Source organism: Lissotriton vulgaris, chromosome 9 (genome assembly GCF_964263255.1).
Source record: "Lissotriton vulgaris chromosome 9, aLisVul1.2, whole genome shotgun sequence".
NCBI lineage: Eukaryota > Metazoa > Chordata > Amphibia > Caudata > Salamandridae > Lissotriton > Lissotriton vulgaris.
The window spans coordinates 505,958,276-505,977,579 of NC_141697.1; the positions used below are offsets into that span (position 1 = coordinate 505,958,276).

The window sequence follows — 19,304 nt, forward strand, 5'->3', positions numbered from 1 at the left end:
CACCGTCCCCGCATTACTCCTCACAAGAAAGCTTTTCATTGGCAACCTGTTCACAAACTCCTCTTCAAATCATTGTGTCGCTGCCGCAATGCTGTTCACAGCCATGCTCCAATCTATAGAGACTTTTTACTCTCTATAATTCTGAATTTGCTGTTCAGTCTATGAATAATCATCTCCTTTGACTAACCAAGATTGAAACGATCACACTCTGGTTGCCTGACCTTCTTCTGTTGTTGCTGCTTAGATTGCCGTCCCTTCTTGCTGCCCAGCCAGCAAATAATAACTTTTTTTTCTCGACTTACCTAAAATCTCACATATTCTCTTCCATATAAACCCACTTCGCTATGTCGACCATTTGCTATCACTTTTTTGTTTTTCTGTGCCAGGTTGCCATGTTCTGGTGCAGAATGCTTTACAAATGTTACATTCATTCATTCATTCACTAGACTAAGAACATGACTGTAGTATGGAATATGTTATTTGGGGACAGCTGTCTGGTTTTAATCAGTGAGTGTTATATGATTGTAAGCGTAAGATCACATGTGAGGTTTGTAGCAAAATGTTTTATTATGGTTATTTTTGTACTGACTATGGAACTTGAAAATGTATTCTTCGTCTAAGAAAACAATCAGTTATTATAGTGAAGTCAAGTACAATAATTGTTACATTTGTTTACATAATTCATGCAACGGATGATGATTTATATCCCGTGCTGCAAGCTGTCCCAGTACTGTAAGATGGATAGGTAATTAACTAGCAAAGAAACAGCATATGCAGCCAATACTTTGGAAAGGTATTCAGGACCCGGGATTCTTAGCACCTTCTTTACCCCATCACTCAGATCTAACATGTAGGGGAAAAAATACATCTGCCCTGAAGTTCTTAAAGCCTGTCAATCAAAAAATGGAAACTCTTTTTTAATTCGTTATTTTTTAATGTATGTACAAAGTGTTATTTATTGCTGGTCCCCAGCTGTTCAGCACATGGTACCGCCCAAGACACTCTAGCTGCATCCGAACTCTGTCATTGTGTAAGAATAGATGTTTGTAGCCTAGAACACAATAAATAGTCCATAACACATCACACCATGGCAGAAATTCTTGTAGTATGTTTACTTTCTGTGGTTTCCGACTTGGACATTACAGATGTATGGAAGATGTGCCACAGCAGCTAATGTTTTATTGCAGCTGGAAAGATGGCTAGTCTCTAGTCAAAAGGTTGATACGGTAGCCTGTTGGAAGAGTAAAGCAATGAAGCTTATATTATCTAGCACTGAGTTGTTGTCTATATTAAGTAGAAGTGCAAAGGTGCCACTGAGTGTTCCAGCGCCCACAGACAATTGTAGCATGAGCCAATGTAACCTGTGGATTGAGTTGGAAAATGTGAACTATTTTTATATATGCCAGGGATGGTTGTGACCAAGCTGTGAGGAGGCAGACTCCAGATTACATCTTTTAGATGGCGAGGTCGACAGAGATCCAGAATAGGGACTAATTCGATAGTGACTGTCCCTTCTGTCAAAAGGTGGTTAAGAAGAAACCATAAGCGTATAGTGATGTTCACTTCTGTCAAAGGGTGGGAAATAGGAAGCTTAAGTACATCTGTGGGTAATACCAGAGTGGGCAGTGACCTGCTTATTGATAGTTTTACCATTTTCCTCCCCAAACCATTAATTTTTAAATTTGGGAATTTTATCTCAGTTGATATGTTGTGCAGCCATATTTCTGTCTTGAATTTAAGGGAGAACGTTTTTTTTTTTGGTATTGCACACTTCATGCATGCTTTAGCCAGCTACAAATTTTTACCAGTACGTAACAAGCAGAGGGTATAGTGGGTGGGATTTATATGAACCACCGTTCCCAAGATTTTTTTATCTTGGTTATTAGCCAATGTCCGCCTTGAGTTGCATCTGGCTAGAAGGAAAGGAGAGATTCTTTTGTACTGAAAAGGGAGATGAGGGAGACAGACAGCTAAGGACCAGGCAGGCCCTTCTCTCTCCATGGTGCCTGCTACCTGAAAGAAATGCAAATGTGTGCAATTGGTTCAGCAATCAGTAGATCTAAAGGCTGCTTGGGAGCCAGCAGGAGCTTTAATTGATGGAGTCACTTAAAGCTTCATGGTGACAGTTAATGCATTTTTTAAATTCCGACTTGCATATTCACTGTGCTTTCTAGCGCAGGGTGGGGCATCCTAGCACATCCTAGCACTATAAATACACATATGCACAAACCAAGATAAAGATGTGAATCTCTGTTTGCACAGACAGACTTCTGTAGTGATCGCATTAACCAAATAAGCTTTACCACTAGAACAGTAGTACATCTGCACAGATTACTTTAACATACATTCCTGTCTCTCGTATGGTGGTTGTGTTCTATTTTGTATGCTGTTACGTTTAAGAGAAAGACCAAGAAAATATACTATTTAACTCAATAGTTTTTTTTTTTTTGGTCCTTGTCTCTGACCCTGCCTCCACAGCGCTCTGAAGCGTAGTAACCGTACTCGTGGTCGCTTTGACTGCATATACAACAACAGTTTGGTTGTGTTTGTTGTAAAATTATATATTTCTGTCAAATGGCTTCAGATTTATTAGCAAAACAAAATTTTTCGGCCAATAAATAGCGATCATAAATATAGACGCACTTTCCCCGGTTTTGTAAAGCAAGTCCAAAATCAAACTCTCGAGCAGTAAAACTGATCGGGCGTTTACTTATTTCATCTACATTAAAAATAATGAGTGAGTCGGCCCTTGGGCCTGGAATTTTTCGCATGCCGGTTGCGCCAACCTCTTTTAAGTGGGCGCATTGACCCGCTGAGCTGCCTCGCTAGCCTGCAAGCCAGGAGGTTATTATGGGTCACCAGATTTGCAATGCTGCATTGTTTTACGCCACATCAGCCTCTTGCGGAGGCTAGCGCAGCGTACGAAGGGGGTGTTGAACGGCTCCTGTCAGGATTGGGAGGTGGGGGCTGCGTCATGCGCGCGCAGTTTATTTTTCCGGGTATCTCGCGCTCTCCAGTGACGCCGAGATTGATGGATCGAATACAGACTGCGCAGAATGATAACTAATGCACACCAGAAGGGTCTGGTATCCTCTGTGGATGAGATCTAAAGCCCTGTGACTCGCATTAAATGTAGCATACTTCTGCTCTGTGTGGGGGGGGCTCTGTGTGGGTGTATGTGTGGAGGGCGCTGTGTGGTTGTGTGGGGGGGTGCTGTGTGTGTGTGTGGGGGGGCTCTCTGTGGGTGTTTGTGTGTGGCATTTGCGAGAGATTAAGCTATTGGCATTGTAAATGACAATGCCATTTATTTATGTTAAAAAAAACATAAATAAAAATGTCAAGAGCAATGCCAATAGCTCTAACTTTAACAAAGGCAAAACCATTGCATTGTAAATGCTTGTTAACTCTTGCAACAAACCAGTCTAAGACAAACACTCTTACCTCTACTTTATTCCCTCCTACACAAAACAAACACTCTACTCATAAACACATCACCAACCCCTCTACCTTACAACCTCCTCTCACAAACAATACTATATAAACCAATCCATCGCATGAAACAATTACACCCACACCTCCTTTCACTATTCCTCAAAAACACGCTGTGACGAGGCGGAGGAGATATGGAGACAGGGTACATTTGTTTGAATACTTCTTTATTTCTAGTTCAAAGGATAAACAAAAATGTTCTCTTTAGGATAAATCCTAAGTTTTATTTTCCCAAGATGGAATCTTCGTTCTCTTACATCAGAGAACCGTGCCTCAGGGTTTCGGGACGCCAGGGAACTGAAGGGCTGCTTCTGTTAGGTAGACGCTACAACTCCGGAAAAAAATAAAAGCAAGAACAAAATTTGGTAAGGAGTACGTCTCCGGGGTTTTGAGATATTAAAGGGAAGGGGAGTGAGGGACTAGGCACCCGACGGACACCAGTGATTTTTTTATACTCTATTGTTTAGGGTTGACGTGCTCTGTGTAGTTTAGCCTCTGTTTGATGGGTCAACTTTAGAACGTATGCGAAGCCGCCTGCCCTCTACTCTGGACCTCCCCTTGCCCCACACAGCCCCCAGTTGTCCCTGTACCTTCTGAAGCCAGGACCCTCCTGGGCCATAGCGGAATTCAGCATTTTGCCAGAGAAGGTCTGGTTCCTTCTTTTCCTAGTCTACGTCTGGTGGTGTCTTGGCGTGCTGCCTTTTCGTTTCCTCCTCCGCGACAGACTCACTCCACTGTTCCAGGAATCTTGGGCCGACAAGGAAGGTCTGTACGTTGTGGTCTCCTCTCCACGCTGCCGCTACTTCCTTCTCTGGATTTCGACGCAGACTCGCCATTCCCCGAGTCACTTCCTCTTTGAAGGGGAGGCGGTCAGGTGACCACGTCACGTGATCAGCGTGGAAGGCTGGCTGCCGAGGAAAATGAAAGGGATAGAGCTCGTCATCCGTGGGAAGCGGGGTCTGAAAATAGGAGGGAATAGGGGGAGAGGTAAGGAGGCAATTGTTCATTTAAAGTCCTTGAAAAAGAGACCGCTTTCCTGGGCGGCTCCCCTTCACACATGCACACCAACACAACAAGTTCTTCCAAGCGCAACACCTCGTACCTACGTACCATCACAAAATACAAACATACATCCACCTTTCAAAGCACAAAAAGGAACAAACACCAATGCCAAGCTTTATCTCTTCCACCAGACCTAACGTAGATACAGCAACTCTCTTCCAAACGGCTCTCGTCCATTGGACAATTTAGAACCTTACCACATGACCCACATGCTATACCACCACCCCTGACTCAAACACCTTCCGTTCTAAACACACGCAAACAATATAAGCGACATGCCACACCTGCCTCTCGCTTCCCCAAGTCTACTGCACAGCAAAATTACACCATGAAAACAACACCGCTAACCAACTCACTCTCAAACACGGTGTCCACCACCTACACACGCAGACCGATGAAAATGTCTTCTTAGCATGCTGGATGAGGAACATGATACAGAACAGCTACATGATTGCCATCCTAACACAGCTAATACCAGCACTAAAACACCTGCTACAAACCCACACAATACCAATCACTCTTCTACAAAACAAAGTCTCACTATCACCAAAGCTCATTCTCTAAACTGTCTACTAATAAATGCTTGATCCCTCTCTTAAAATAAATATCACATCTTCGACCTTCTCACCGATGCAAAACCAGACATACTTTTCGTAACTGAATCATGGTTGGGAGATGATATGGCTTCAGCCCTGCATGAAGCCGTTCCTCTAGGCTATCAAACAATCACCCAAAATCGTATAGGCAAAAAAGGAGGTGATCTAGCTGTTGTGTTCAGGCAAACATTACATATCACTAAAGTTAACAACATCACCATAAGGAATTTTGAGGCTCTTTTCACCAGATGCAATCTTATACAGTCTTCCTCCTGTAACATCCTGCTCCTTTACAGACCTCCATCTAGCAAGGCAACATTCCCAGACGCACTTCTAGACGCAGTTTAAAACCTGATAACAATACACTCCAACCTCTGCGTTCTGGGTTGACCTCAAAATATGGTTTGACAAACCCAATCAGACCCAGTCAAAAACAATAATCCCTGGCCTAGACGCACTGAACCTGCATCAGATTGTCCACAAAGCCACACACATCGCTGGACATGTCCTAAATGTCATTTTTGCTAATACCAAACTAGTTACCTTTCAAGCTATAACTCCTGTCACGTGGTCAGACCACCACTTGATTGCTTTCCAACATAAAACAACACTAAGCTTCTCACCTAAAACTACCTTACATCCATCCACCTATCAACCGTGGAACAAACTTCATTTGGAACACTTCGAAACACAACTAGCATCCAGTACAAATCTGGAAACAATAAATTCTGTTAAAAAACTGAGTGGTTACAGGTGCTTTTCACATCCTGATGCCACCCAAAACTACATAACAGAACAAAAGAAAAAAAGCACCCAGGAGAAACATAGAGATAAAAGACATTAAAAAACAAATTAGAAAGCTGCAATGTACCTGGCCAAGCAAGACAAACTTCGCCTACAGAAAATTAACAGATTATACAAGTCTGCTATCAAAAAAGCTATGAAAAAGTACTATTCAGACAGAATTCAAAATTCTAAATGTGCAAATAAAGAATTCTATAAAATACTCCATGAATTTCACAAACCAAATTTCCTAGAAGGAACTCCTCCTGTTACTCAAGATTTCACAGACAAACTGGCAAATCATTACACTGACAAAGTAGACACGTTGGACTCGTACTCAAAACAGAGACAAAGCACCAGCACTAACCCTTTGACAAAATAACAATCCAAGAATACTCTAACCCAGCCTCTCTGTTCCTTCCAACACATCCTACACAATGAATGTATGGCCCTGGACAAGGCAAGCAGGCCTGCCGGCAGCCCTTCCGACCCATGTCCACCACAAATTTTCAAGACGGTTCTTTTAACAATCTCTGCTGCCACTCCAGTAAGAAGAATCGTCAATGATTCCTTAACTACCAGAATATTTCCAGAAGAACTCAAAAGGTCAGACATCCGTCCTTAACTGAAGAAAACCAATTTGGACCCGCTGACCCCTGACCACTAAAGACCCATACCTTCAACTGGAACGCCCCAAAGACATTGGAAACTCCTCAATTTTCAGTTGTCTTAGAGACGAGGATCAGTGGATGACTTGGAGTCACATCAAATTGAATGCTTCCAAACTGAAATACTCAGGTGTGGCGGTTGGAAGCATTATGACCGGCTTGCCACCTGGCCTGATGAACTGTGATCACCACCTAAAGTATCGAAGGAAAAAAGAAACCTCGGAATGACCATGGACTCCAAGCTGTCGATGAATGCCCAAGTGGACAAACTAGCAAGATCAAGCTTTGTCACTACAAAAACTCTACACCTAATGTTCCCTCATTTAGGATTTCCACACAAGGTCCAAGCTACCATCTCCCTTGTTCTGCCCAGACTTGATTATGCCAATAGCCTCTACCACGGATCACCTTTAACGACCATGAAAAGACTACAACGGATTCAGAACTCTGCTGCCAGACTACTCTTGCATATCAAACCGCGAGACCACATCTCACCTGCCTTTAAAGCCCTACATTGGATAGAAGATGACAGAAGATCCACGTTCAAGCTGCTTTGTATCACCCACAAAGCAATACATGGAATGGGACCGCTCTTCATCAGAAATAAAATCACCAAACATATTCAACAAAGGAACCTCTGCCCTGAAATGGCACCTCGCCTCAAAATCCCTGTTCAAGCAGCCAAGTTATGGAACTCTTCCCCCCCCCCCCCAACATAAGATCCATGGACAGCCACCTTATCTTCAGAAAACTGCTTAAGAATTGGCTCTTCCCCACATAAGCAACATACACAAACAGAAATGTACAGCATATCCCTCTGTATATAATTTTTTTTTTACTATAAATATGTACCTATCTGTGTGTATTGCTTTGTATAAACATGTAAAATAATTATGATATATATATATATATATATATATATATATATATATATATATATATATATATATATTATACCTACTGGCGATAGCCAGTAGGTATATATAGTTAGGATTTTTTCTCTATGGGATTTCTGAAAATTCTATGTCTAATAACTTTGGCGTTTGTGAACGGAATTGGCTGAAATTTTCAGGAAAATGGCACATTTTGTTTCTGAGCAGCCCCTGAAAATTTGGGGGGGTTCGTCAAGGGGGTGCCGAGAAAAAAGGGGGTTCCCAAAACGCGTTTTTCCCATTCATTTTTCCATAGGGCGGTTGGACTCACTTTTAGCTCGAATGGATTTACATGAAACTTGGCAAAATTGTAGATATGGTTTGCCCGACGTGCCTTTGCTATGTCTCAATATATGTGCTCCAGTGGATTTTGAGAAATTAACGTTTTAAAAATATATAGATCTGTGACAGCGCTACGGTTAGCGCCCCGGTTCGCGTACCGGACGCGTCACGGAACTTTGCGAAGCGAAGCTGATTGGCTCTCTGGTGTCTGTCAACATTCTAAACAGTCCGGAGCGGCCGCCATCTTGTCTCTCGGTAGGATCGAAAGACAAGATGTGGTGAAAAACGAAGGGGGAAATGAAGGAAAGGGGGCAAGGTGAACCCCTCCTGACCCCCTAGGATTGATGAGGGGGATATTAAAGTCCCCGCAGGGCAAAAAATAATTTTAAAAAAAGGTTGCGATTTTTCGTGGTAGAGGCACTTCCCGGTACGCGAACCGGGCAGCTAACCGGCAGCCCGGCATCAGTGATGTAATTTGAGATGTCATCAGTGATGTCATTTGAGATGTCATCAGTGATGTCATCCGTGATGTCACTGACCATGTCGTGAATGATGTAATATGTGACATCATCAGCAGTGGATTGCGGGTGCGCGATATATAGTTAGTGCAACTGACTATATATGGAATTTCATTGGTTTTATGTTAATAAAATGTCTAGCTAACTATATATGGTCTCTAACCTATAGTTTTTTCATTGAATATATATATATATATATATATATAAGTACAATAAAACTCTAACACCAGAGTTTATTTGGTGCATCTTTGGTCTACATGTAATTCTTCCATTGTGCATCTATGTACCTTCCATGTACCTGTATCTGTGGGTTTGTTACTTTCCTCCTGAAAAGCATATCCAATGCACTCCCCTATTTCTCATCCTGTACCTCTATCAATATCTTTAATCTACATATACCTACCCCCTTTATGCATTCATATACTTTCAATTCACTTATGGATCTACATATTTATCACTTTCTCTAATTCAGCATATCTAATGCACTACCCTATTTCTCACCCTATACTTCTCTCAATATAACTTGTAACCCAACTTTGTGACTCATCTCAAACTTTTCTACTACTCTTTCCAATGCACTACCATATTTCTCACCCTATACACCTATCAATATATTATCTACAACCAATCATTTATCCTAAACCCCATACCACTACTATGATCCCCAAAATAACCCTTTCTAAATCCTCCCTTACTCTGCCCCTCCTTGCATCATCTGTCACCTCTTTTACTATACCGATGCCCAAAACAAACATTTCTAAACTCTTCCCCTTCCCCTCTACAACCCTTTTTTACTCCTCCAAAAGCGTCCTCCTACTGCTTTGACCTCCCCAACAAAAAGAAAGAATCCTTCACTCTCCTATCCCTTTCAATCACAATAACAGACTAACATTTTCACTTCTCAAATTTCATATTCCACTATACTAATTCACAACTAATCCTGTATGAGTCCCAGAGTAGCGTGCTACTCACCAAAAAAACGCTTCAACACCTCATCAGAGGTAAGCAAGCATTATATAAATGCAAACCTTTTCCCTTCTTCTATCCCTTCGCTACCTTTCTCTATCCAACTGAATAACACATCCACCACTCAAACTACTTTCATATTTCGCTATACTCATTTTCAACACTAATCCTTTATGGGTTCCGGAGAAGCGTGCTCCTCGCCAATAAATCGCTTCAACACCCCATCAGGGTTAATAGCGTGATATAAATGCAAACCTTTTCTCTTTTCTTCCCCTCCCCAACCCTTCTCAATCCAAATAACTGACTATCATATCCACCACTCAAATTACTTTCATATTTCACTATACTAATTTCAACGCTGATCCTTATGGGTTCCAGAGTAGCGTGCGATATTGAGGCAGGCTGGCAGAATGCTTTCCATCTGTTAAGAAGGGGCAGATCCAGCAGAAAGCGGGTCCTTGAAGGCCAGTTTTGTGCAGGTTACTGATTAGTATGGGTTGTGAAACCATGTCAAATGCCTCGGTCAAGAAGAATAGTCCTTCCTTGCTCAACATTAAAGTGCTACAAAGTCAGTAGGACCATCCATCCGGATGTCCGTCTGTCCGTTTCTAGGTTTAGAGATAGTGATAAGGAATGTTTTTTGGTGGGGAGGGGGGGGGGGGTGGTTTCACAGGTGAGTGACTCATACAAATGGTAATTAGCAGGTGTACACACAGTCAGCTCCGCTGTGTTTTACCAATTTGTACATCAGAAGTCCTTGCTAGAAGTTGAAGATGCTGCATAAGGTTAGCAGAGTCCGTTATTGCTTCCAAGCAGGGCTAGTGCTGTTCATACTTCAGTGCCCATGGTTATGTTTGAGGAATCAGACATACAGAATACTGGTGTAAATTGGCCTTGGTCTTTTGTAGAAAAACCCAGACATTCAGAACATGTATTGCTCATCTCAAAGACTATTGCAGTATAAAAGAAATTATGTATGTTGTGCAGTCTTCAGAAAACTATTGGAAACAGATTGGTAGATTTTAAAAAGATTTGAAACATGGCGCAGTCCTGCTACATTAAAAACCTGTTTTAATACCCCAGCACAGCAAAATATCAAACTTAAGTAAATGCGAGACCTATTGCATTGCAAATGATTGTTTTGCCTAGTTTTGGTGACCTTTTTATTTTTAGGTCTCGTAGAGAGACCTATAGTGGTGAAACCACAAAGTCAAACCATCCGGATTGCAATGCAGTTTTTTAACAGTGCACGTGAAATCACGTGACCACAAGCACGAGCATTTCCCCACTTCAAAGCCATCAGCCTCCCCCAGCTCCCTTCTCCTCCCCACTAATTGCTTTTTTTTCACGGACGCCAGGCCGTGAGCTGCTTCAAAGCGATCCGCTCCGCCCCCTGATGCACCCAGCGCTGGCCTCACTTCTCCCCCCTAATTGCTTATCAGCCATGTCACACACCACCATTTGCTGTGCCTCGCATCGGAGCATCAGACCTTCTCTTTCCCCTCATTAACAGCCTTATCTCGTCTAAGAAAAGACGTAGGCGCGGACACCAACGTTCATCATTGGAATATATAATCCGTGGGGCAGGGACTTCATTTTGGGACTGTTGACTTCTATGCTTTTTTTTTTCTTTTTCAATAATTTTGGGGAAATATTTGCACTGAAATTACGATGCATCCCAACACTGCTATGAAGCACAATACGCAATGTGAATGTCAATAAATGTCCGCTTTAAAAACAGAAAAAGGCAGGTGCCCTGACCCTTAAACGTCTGTGTGATTGTCCAACACCCAATTTGCAAAGGCTAACTTACTTCTGAATCTCTAGCATATACACTATTAGGACTAGCTAAGGTCCGTAAGGGACTGCAGCACTGATTGTCCCAACCTGATGGAGAACAGGCAAAACATGACTCCCAGTCTGCAATTGCCGACAGGAAGAGCCTTTAAAAACGGCGGACTTGACATTGTCATTTCAGTAATTGCACAGCCCAAGCTTCTTTTTTAATGTGTATAAGTCACCCATACAGCAGGACTATGGAAGGGTGCAACACATTACAAAAGTGGAGCATGTGTTTAACATGTTCTAGCAGCAAAAAACGGAAATAGTTTTTACTGCATTGGTAGCCTCATAGGTGAGCGTCGCTGCAGGCCACAGGAACAAGCCAGGGCAACTGCAGCCCTCTCGGTGTCTGCCATCGCATACAGCCCTCCGTAAGTACACCGTACGGGGAAGCATCATCCACCATATCACCCCGGCGGCGGAGGCCAGCCACAACTGGATAGGGGTGGCATCCGACCAGCTGCCCGAACCCCGGGGTTCCTCTTCACCTCCCCACTATCTCCATACAGAGTGGCGGATCGGTCCCAGCAGCGGGAGTTGTGGCTGTTGGAGTCCTCTGCAGTTCGCCCAGACAGCTCCCAACTCAGACACACAACCTCCCTCCACGCAGGGGCTTTGCCCTCCATGCCAGGCGGGAGCTCACGTTGCATCAGTGCGCCAAGTGTCCCAATTCCGTAGAGACCAGTCCGGGGGATGGAAAATAGCGTACCCGCTGCACAGCTATTGCAGACCATTTGCCGGGAGGGTCCAGTTACAGTGGATTGTTAATGGACAGCTGGATTGTGGATGGATATGTGGAGTTTTCGGCGGAGCCTTGGTAGAGCATGTTCGCAATTACAAATGGAAGGCACAATCTTGACCGGGGTCAAGAAAGCATTCCTTCCGTGCCCTGTGCACTTTGCCGCCCGGGACAAAGTACACACGCGCGGCTGGAAGCCAGCAGGCCGCGCGACAGTTAAAAGAAAACACATAAAAGTGAAGTGAAATCATCTCCTTGGTCGGAAGACAGATGTCACGAGGGCAGTTTACGGACACAGCTCAGTATTTTGAAAAGCTCCCCACAACCCTCCCCTGATGGAAAAGAATAATGCGAATGGATGCACGCACTAGGAGCCGATCACTATCTCTCGGTTGCAACTTTCTACAGACAAAAGTACCAACTACTTGTTTTCGAAGATCCAGGAAGGGCCTGAAACTAAATAGGATTATGAGAAAAAATTGCCTTTTTTTTTTTTTTTTTTTTTACATGCAATCCTGCCTGTTTCCTTTCATAGCTGCCAAGGTTTCAGATTGCTATGTGTGACATTTTCTTAAATTCATTGTAATTATGAGTGACATTTCAACGGATATGAGGGACACTGTCTCACGAGCAAACTCTAGCAACGAAAACAAGAAAAATATATACATTAAAAGCGATCCGCTCCGCCCCCTGCTGCACCCAGCACTGGCCTCACTTCATCCCCCTAATTGCTTATCAGCCATGTCACGCACCACCATTTGCTGTGCCTCGCATCGGAGCATCAGACCTTCTCTTTCCCCTCATTAACAGGCTTATCTCGTGTAAGAAAAGACGTAGGCGCGGACACCAACGTTCATCATTGGAATGACGCTATTTATGAACAGCCAACATGCTTAGAGGCTACTGACGGCAAGCAGCCCAATCTTCTTTTACCAAGAAACGAGGGGAAATTATATTGCGCTCTGAAGTTATTTATACAGCACTTACAGAACAAATATTGGGACATGCATGTAAGATACTTAAATTGCAGATATTGCCCACGTCTCGCAGGCACGCTCAACATCCTGTAAGTCGGGGGAAATCACTTAATCTCCCTGTGCCTAACAGATAACGAAGCACCTCGCATAGTGAGTAGAAATCAATCTTGTGACCACAGACGAGAAACACCAACATTTACCATTAATAGTACGCTGATGCAATTTTTATACAAATATGATTTTTCAGGGGGAGGGAAGCCTTCAAGCAAATAATTTAGTACCGCTTGTGTAAATACTATAATAGGCAATTTTTGAGTGCCTAGAAACAGATTGGGGCGGAGTGTTGAGGACTCCAGGACAACATCGTGTTCCCTGCCCCTATCCACTTACACTGGTCAATGCGCAGCCCTGTGAGTTTTCCACGCTGTGTGATCGGCTTGTCAGCCAGGGCATGAAGCTGCAGGTCGTGTTTTGGGCAGGGTGTGCAATGCGGGCCGCACCTCAGGTAGTTGGGAGGGCAGTTTCCAAACGGGACTGTCAGTGTTTGCTGCGTGCGCTCTTCAGAGAGAAGAGCTGTTGCTAGGCAGGGTCACTTCCTGAGGTTATGTATGATAAGTTCCAGAATAAAGCGTTAGGCTGCAGGATTCGGTGGAGTGCCCTCGGCTTAACCCTAAGGCGTTGGAGTGCTTCTAGGTTTTATGAATGATTTCACCCTAACTCCGTGTCTTTGACCTAAAGAATGCATCATATGGGGCAGAGACAGTGGGTGTCAGATGTAGAATTCGCAGGCTTTTGTGTGACAACACGTGGAGGGCGCAACTGTAAACTCGAACACTCAATTCGAGGTTAAAGTCGAATATGAAGTGCCGGCGCGCTGTGAAGTCACCTCGCCCAAGGCTTCTCGGCGGTGCACTGATGCTGACCTCGTCATGGGTATATTTTACGTGCCTCAGACATATTGGGAGCTAGATGGGGGCATCATACACGTGAAGCACATGTCATACCCGGATACCGAATGCGCTTCGATGCCTTGCCAGGCGCTACTTACGGCTAATACATATAGAAATAACAGCCAGATGCCCACTCTGTCGTCAGTCCACTCTGTGCTGACGGTGTCCAGTTGCGCTCTCTGCCGGTGTCCCCGCGACAAGCCGGCCATCGGTTCTCGGAGCGACCCGCAGCTACCCGTGTTGCCCACTGGCATGCTCCTCTTCCTCTGACAGACCCCTCTCCCGTGGTTTCCAAACTTTGCGCCCGGTCGCCGTGGGTTCACTTATGGATGCGGTGGCAAAGTTAAAGCTGGGCTCGCGCTTCCTTTAAGCTTTTATTTTTTTTATCTGTTTATTATCACAGCTTCCCAAAGACTAATGAAACGATATTTACATTTCACTTTTACAAACGCACTTCATAAAAAGTTAAAAATAATTCCTATAGTAACAAAAAAAACAGCGTGTTAAAGTGTGCGCACAATTTACCATAAAGCGAAGGAACATAATACTTCATTTTGTATTTGCCCGATTCGTCTTCTCATCTGCCCCTGCAGGCCTCGTGCGTGGCTTAAGATGGCCTTGTTTGCCATCCTAGTCGTGTATGACTTAATATAGCCTCGTTATGCCATATTTACTTATTTATGGTACATTCATTCGCGATACTTCCATCGGCCACGTTAGCCCCCTCCCTAGGTAGGAGTGGTTCACGCGTTCAGCGTTCCCTACCTACAAGCCTATTAATTATTACATGGCTTATAATCATGCTCGCGTCTTCCCCCTCTGGCCTTCTTGGGTGTGACGTAATATGGCCTTGTCATACCATATTTACGTGGAACATGCATTCGTGACAGCTCCAGCGGCCATGTTCGCCTCCTCCATTGGTAGGAGGGGTTCACTACTTACATGCGTATTTTTAGTTGCAATCCTATTGATTATGCTTTCTGCTGCCCCCTTTCAGCAACTCTTATATTGGGTGGTGTGCATATAAACTTCTAATTATTGCATTCTGCGCACTGTCCTTTCCCTTGCTCCCGTCGTTCACTCCCCTCCAGGGATATGGGTATATACTGTGGAAATACCACGCGGGTTATATCGTGAACGTATTTACATTTCCTTGCACCTTCCCCTCTCTCAGATTGCTTCATACTTTTGTGTTAGGGTTATGTATATGTGGTCATTAGCTTCATGCGACCCAGACTTTTTTGCAATAGCGCAACAGGCACAAAAACACCAGAGCGCCTTACATGAGCACCAAACTACATTACACCAGGTCAGGTTATTTTTTTAGGTTTTCTCCTATCCCAGTGTATGTATTGTTTAATATTGTTTGCTAAACATTTAGTTAGCATGCAACGTTTTTCCATGAAACAAAGCTTAGCATAGCATAACAAAACATAGCATAACAAAACATAGCATAACAAAACATAGCATAACATAACATAGCATAACAAAATACAACAACACATAGCATAACAAAACACAACAAAACAGCATAGCTTAACAAAACCCAACAAAACATAGCATGGCTTAACAAAACATAACAAAACATAGCATGGCTTAACAAAACATATAATAGCATAGCAAAACACAGCATAGCATAATAAAACACAACAAAGCATAGCATACCAAAACAAAGCATAGCATACCAAAACAAAGCATAGGATAGCAAAACAAAGCATAGCATAGGATAACAAAACAAAGCATAGGATAACAATACATAGCATAGCATAACAAAACACTTCAGCTTTGTTGCTGTCTTTGACATGATCAGACTGCCTGTAAATTTTGTTTGACACATAAGCTGTCCCCAGTGTCCTCATCATGTCCCAGTTCTTACCCTGGTACCCACCCTTAGACTGTGTAAAGTTTCAGGGACCAAATTCCTGAGCTGGTTCTTGGGGGCCTTGAGAAGACTCTGTTTTTATCTTTTGCTTGACCACCCTCTTTTCCTTGGTGGTCTTTTTATGTATCTGGTTACCCTTCCAGTGGATGTTTTGGTCACACTTTTTTGACCTAGTGGTCTACCTCCTTCCCGAACTCTTGAGGAGAAAGTGGACCTAGTTCGACCAGGTACGGATGCAATTTTTCTTGATAACAATTACTCAACAGATGCTCTTTCATCAATAAATTGTTAAGCCTATCATAATCCTGCATATTGTTACCTTTCAACCTGCCACCTAGTGTCTTTACTGAAAAGTCTACACAATCTACCCAGGACCACTCTGGCTTTTTCAAGTTTCCCAGAATCTGATCCTATGCTCTGCAGTGGTGAGTCCACCGCCCTCAATCAGGGTACCCTTCATTGGGTCATAGGACTCCACATCTGCCTCATTCAGTGTCAGGAGTCTAGCCCTGCATTTACCAGAGCCCCCAAAGTAGAGAGCTTCAATATTTCCGGCTGACCTGCCTGGCTCTACAGGCTCTCACAAAAGCTGTGAACCATTTTGTGATATCCTCACCTTCTGTATATTTATGGGAATTTACGGGTCCTAGTGTTCCTCCCTATTTATAATTTTGCTGCCACCAGACATGGGACATAGGCCCATCTCAGCTCTTTCTTTTTCTTGCTCCAGGAGTTTAGCCTTAAATGCTATCCTCTTGTCCGTTTTTAAAGATCTCCACCTTCAGGACCTACTTTTTCTGAGACACTACTAGGAGTGCTCCCAGAGGTATTGCTTTCTGAGGGGCATTGTTGGAATCAGAGCCAACCTCATCCACTACTGCTCTTCATCTGCCTCCTCTTTTGCTGCAGGGCTTGTATCCTCTCCCATGCCTCTAGCATTTCCAACAAGGCACTCATGCAGATTGGCCCTTGTGGGCCTAGATCCCATGAAGAGGTTCCAAGCTTTGCACAGGCCCTTAAGTCTGTCCAGTGTATGCAGCCCATGGCCGAGTTCCTGGGAGGTACCTGGTGCATCAGTCATGGTTTAAAATGAGTCGACCTTTTTAGAAAAGTGTCAAAAAATGCAAAAACTTTCTAATGGCCTAACCTAGTAAAAATACGTTTTAAATTCAAAACAGTTTTACAAATGAACTTAACCAAGGCCTTCAGCTATTTTAAAACAATTTAGAAAAATCGGAAATAATGTTTTTATTTAAAAACAATTCTGGATTCCTTCTTGAAATCACTTATCAACCAAGTGGTACAGCAAATGTCTAGTCTTCTATCCCACTGCTGCACCACCAGTGTAGGAAGCTGGATCTTGATGTAATATATCAATACACTGATGTATTGTTTAAAGAGTGAAGGGATCCCTTACTAGTGGACAGGGCTTGCTATGCTATCCCAAAGTCTTTTGTTAGGGGGTTAGTGTGGACAAGCAGCATTAGGCTTAACACGGAATGTAAGACATTTGCAAATGCAAACAATGATTAATAAATAACACTACTCAAGAAGGAGAGCCAAACTAATTTATAAAAATAGCAAGTATGTTTTAGATATGTTTAGGCATCAAAGAAATATCGTTCATGTTGGTACGTTTTCAAATATAGATTTTTAAATGTAATATTTAATTTTCTTTTCACATTATGGAAATTAAATGTATTTAATGTTAATCTGCATTGTTTTTTGAACCATTGATGGTAATAGAATATGCAATGTTATGCTTCGCTGTTCTATTCAGTCTCACTCTGTTAATTCTATTGGTTTTTGTCCAAAAACAGCAAATCTTGATCCCAAAGTGTTTTCCACCACTTTGTGAATGAACAACTTGCATACCTGAAAAGGGATACATTGGCAGAGTTTAACCTAACACAGTATCAATTTATTCCTTGAGATAGTGAACTTCTATATCTTTGCTTGGTCTTTCTCTGCAGTACCCGATATTCTGATCAAATCTGTTGTTAAATGTATTTTACATGTCAAACAACAAGGATAGTGCAGACTAATTCTTGTGCCTACGCAGTTTCAGAGAGATGTGCCCCCAAATGTATGCCCTAGTACAAACCTTCTTTATTTTTTATCCATAATAATTCGGTAATTACTTTCTTAGGGCAAATATTTATATTTTCTGTATCGGGAACTGGTATGATTTTGCTTGTATGCAGTATCTAAAAAATGAATGCCGTGATGAATACTTTAATAATAAATATCCTTATTTCACTTAGGTTTCTCTAGAGTATATACTGTTCACAATTACATTAATAGTCCACTTTGTGTTAAAAATATAATAGAAAAAGAATTGAACAAGCAGTTCACTGAAAAATTAAATTATTATAATTTAAGATTATTACGTTTTTAAGTTTCCAGAAGGCACAACGAGAAAAAAAAAATCATAATTGGTTGTAATAGTATGATTTTGCAGATGTAACTCATCATTTCCTGCTAAGTCGTTTAAAAAGTGCCCTATATGTCTAGCAACATCTGTTTTTCATAAATATCCACATAGCAAACATGACTTCATAAGTCAGATATGTACAAGTAAATTCAAAAACAAAATTATAAGAAGTAAGAAATATTTATCGAACAGTAATAGTGCTTTTCGAGCTTTTGTGCCCTCTTAAATGGTATTACCTTTACATCAATGTATGCTTCTTGCATTAGTGCAGTTTTTATATTTTGTATGCTATAGCAATGAATGTAAGATTTTCACAGAGGGCTTGGTTTTATAGCTTGGACATTGGATAGACGAATATTGCATGCCTTACATTATAACTGTTGTTTTAGGTGAGTGACATTTGTTCAACGCTCTATCCCTTCGACGTGTTTTTGTCTAAAATAATCTTTCACTGTTTCAGATTGGGAGATCTACAGAAAGCCCTATAGACTTCGTAGTAACGGATACAACTTCTGGTACTCGGAACAATGATGAAACACAAGTTGTACAAAGTACCATATCCAGGTTTGCTTGCAGAATTGTCTGTGATCGCAACCCACCATACACCGCACGTATTTATGCAGCTGGATTTGACTCTTCCAAAAATATTTTTCTTGGAGTAAGTATTTCTAAGGCAGTATGCCAACACAAATGAGACTCTTATTAGTATACAGTTCAGCAATTGTTTATAGACTGCCATATTCTCCAGGGAAATAATCTTTGAATATTCTTTGTCTCAAATTGTACTCTTATTGTGTTTACTTCAGCTCACTGGAAACTTGTGTCAAATTTGTATCAGACTATTTTGAATATGTCTCGTTTGGGGCCTTTGCTTTTCTGTCTGTGGGATAGTTACTGTCGTACTAAAGCTGTTATTGGCTTATTTCATAATAGTATTGTTTTTCTGGAGTGAGAAAGCTTGTACTAGTCATTAAATAATGTATGATAACCAATACTTTAAAAACTTGCTTACAAAGGAGGATGGGCATTTACATCTGTCCATACCTATCCAATCCTTTCACGGCTTTACCTGCATTTCCTGCCCAAGGCAGAAGCTCTGCACCAGCCTCAACATTCTCTTTAAAAAGTTCAGTGGGTCCCAACGTGCATTTCTAATCAGCTAACACAATCCAGACCTTGATTCT

General features: G+C 42.3%; 1 protein-coding gene across 1 annotated transcript in view; it reads left to right on the forward strand.

The window, feature by feature from the left end:
* Positions 1-19,304, forward strand: part of PELI2 (pellino E3 ubiquitin protein ligase family member 2) — a 245,404-nt gene that overhangs the window by 54,490 nt on the left and 171,610 nt on the right. Inside the window, exon 4 of the mRNA XM_086937969.1 lies at positions 18,581-18,778. Coding sequence (XP_086794095.1) covers positions 18,581-18,778 — 198 coding nt within the window. The remainder of the gene's footprint in view (positions 1-18,580; positions 18,779-19,304) is intronic.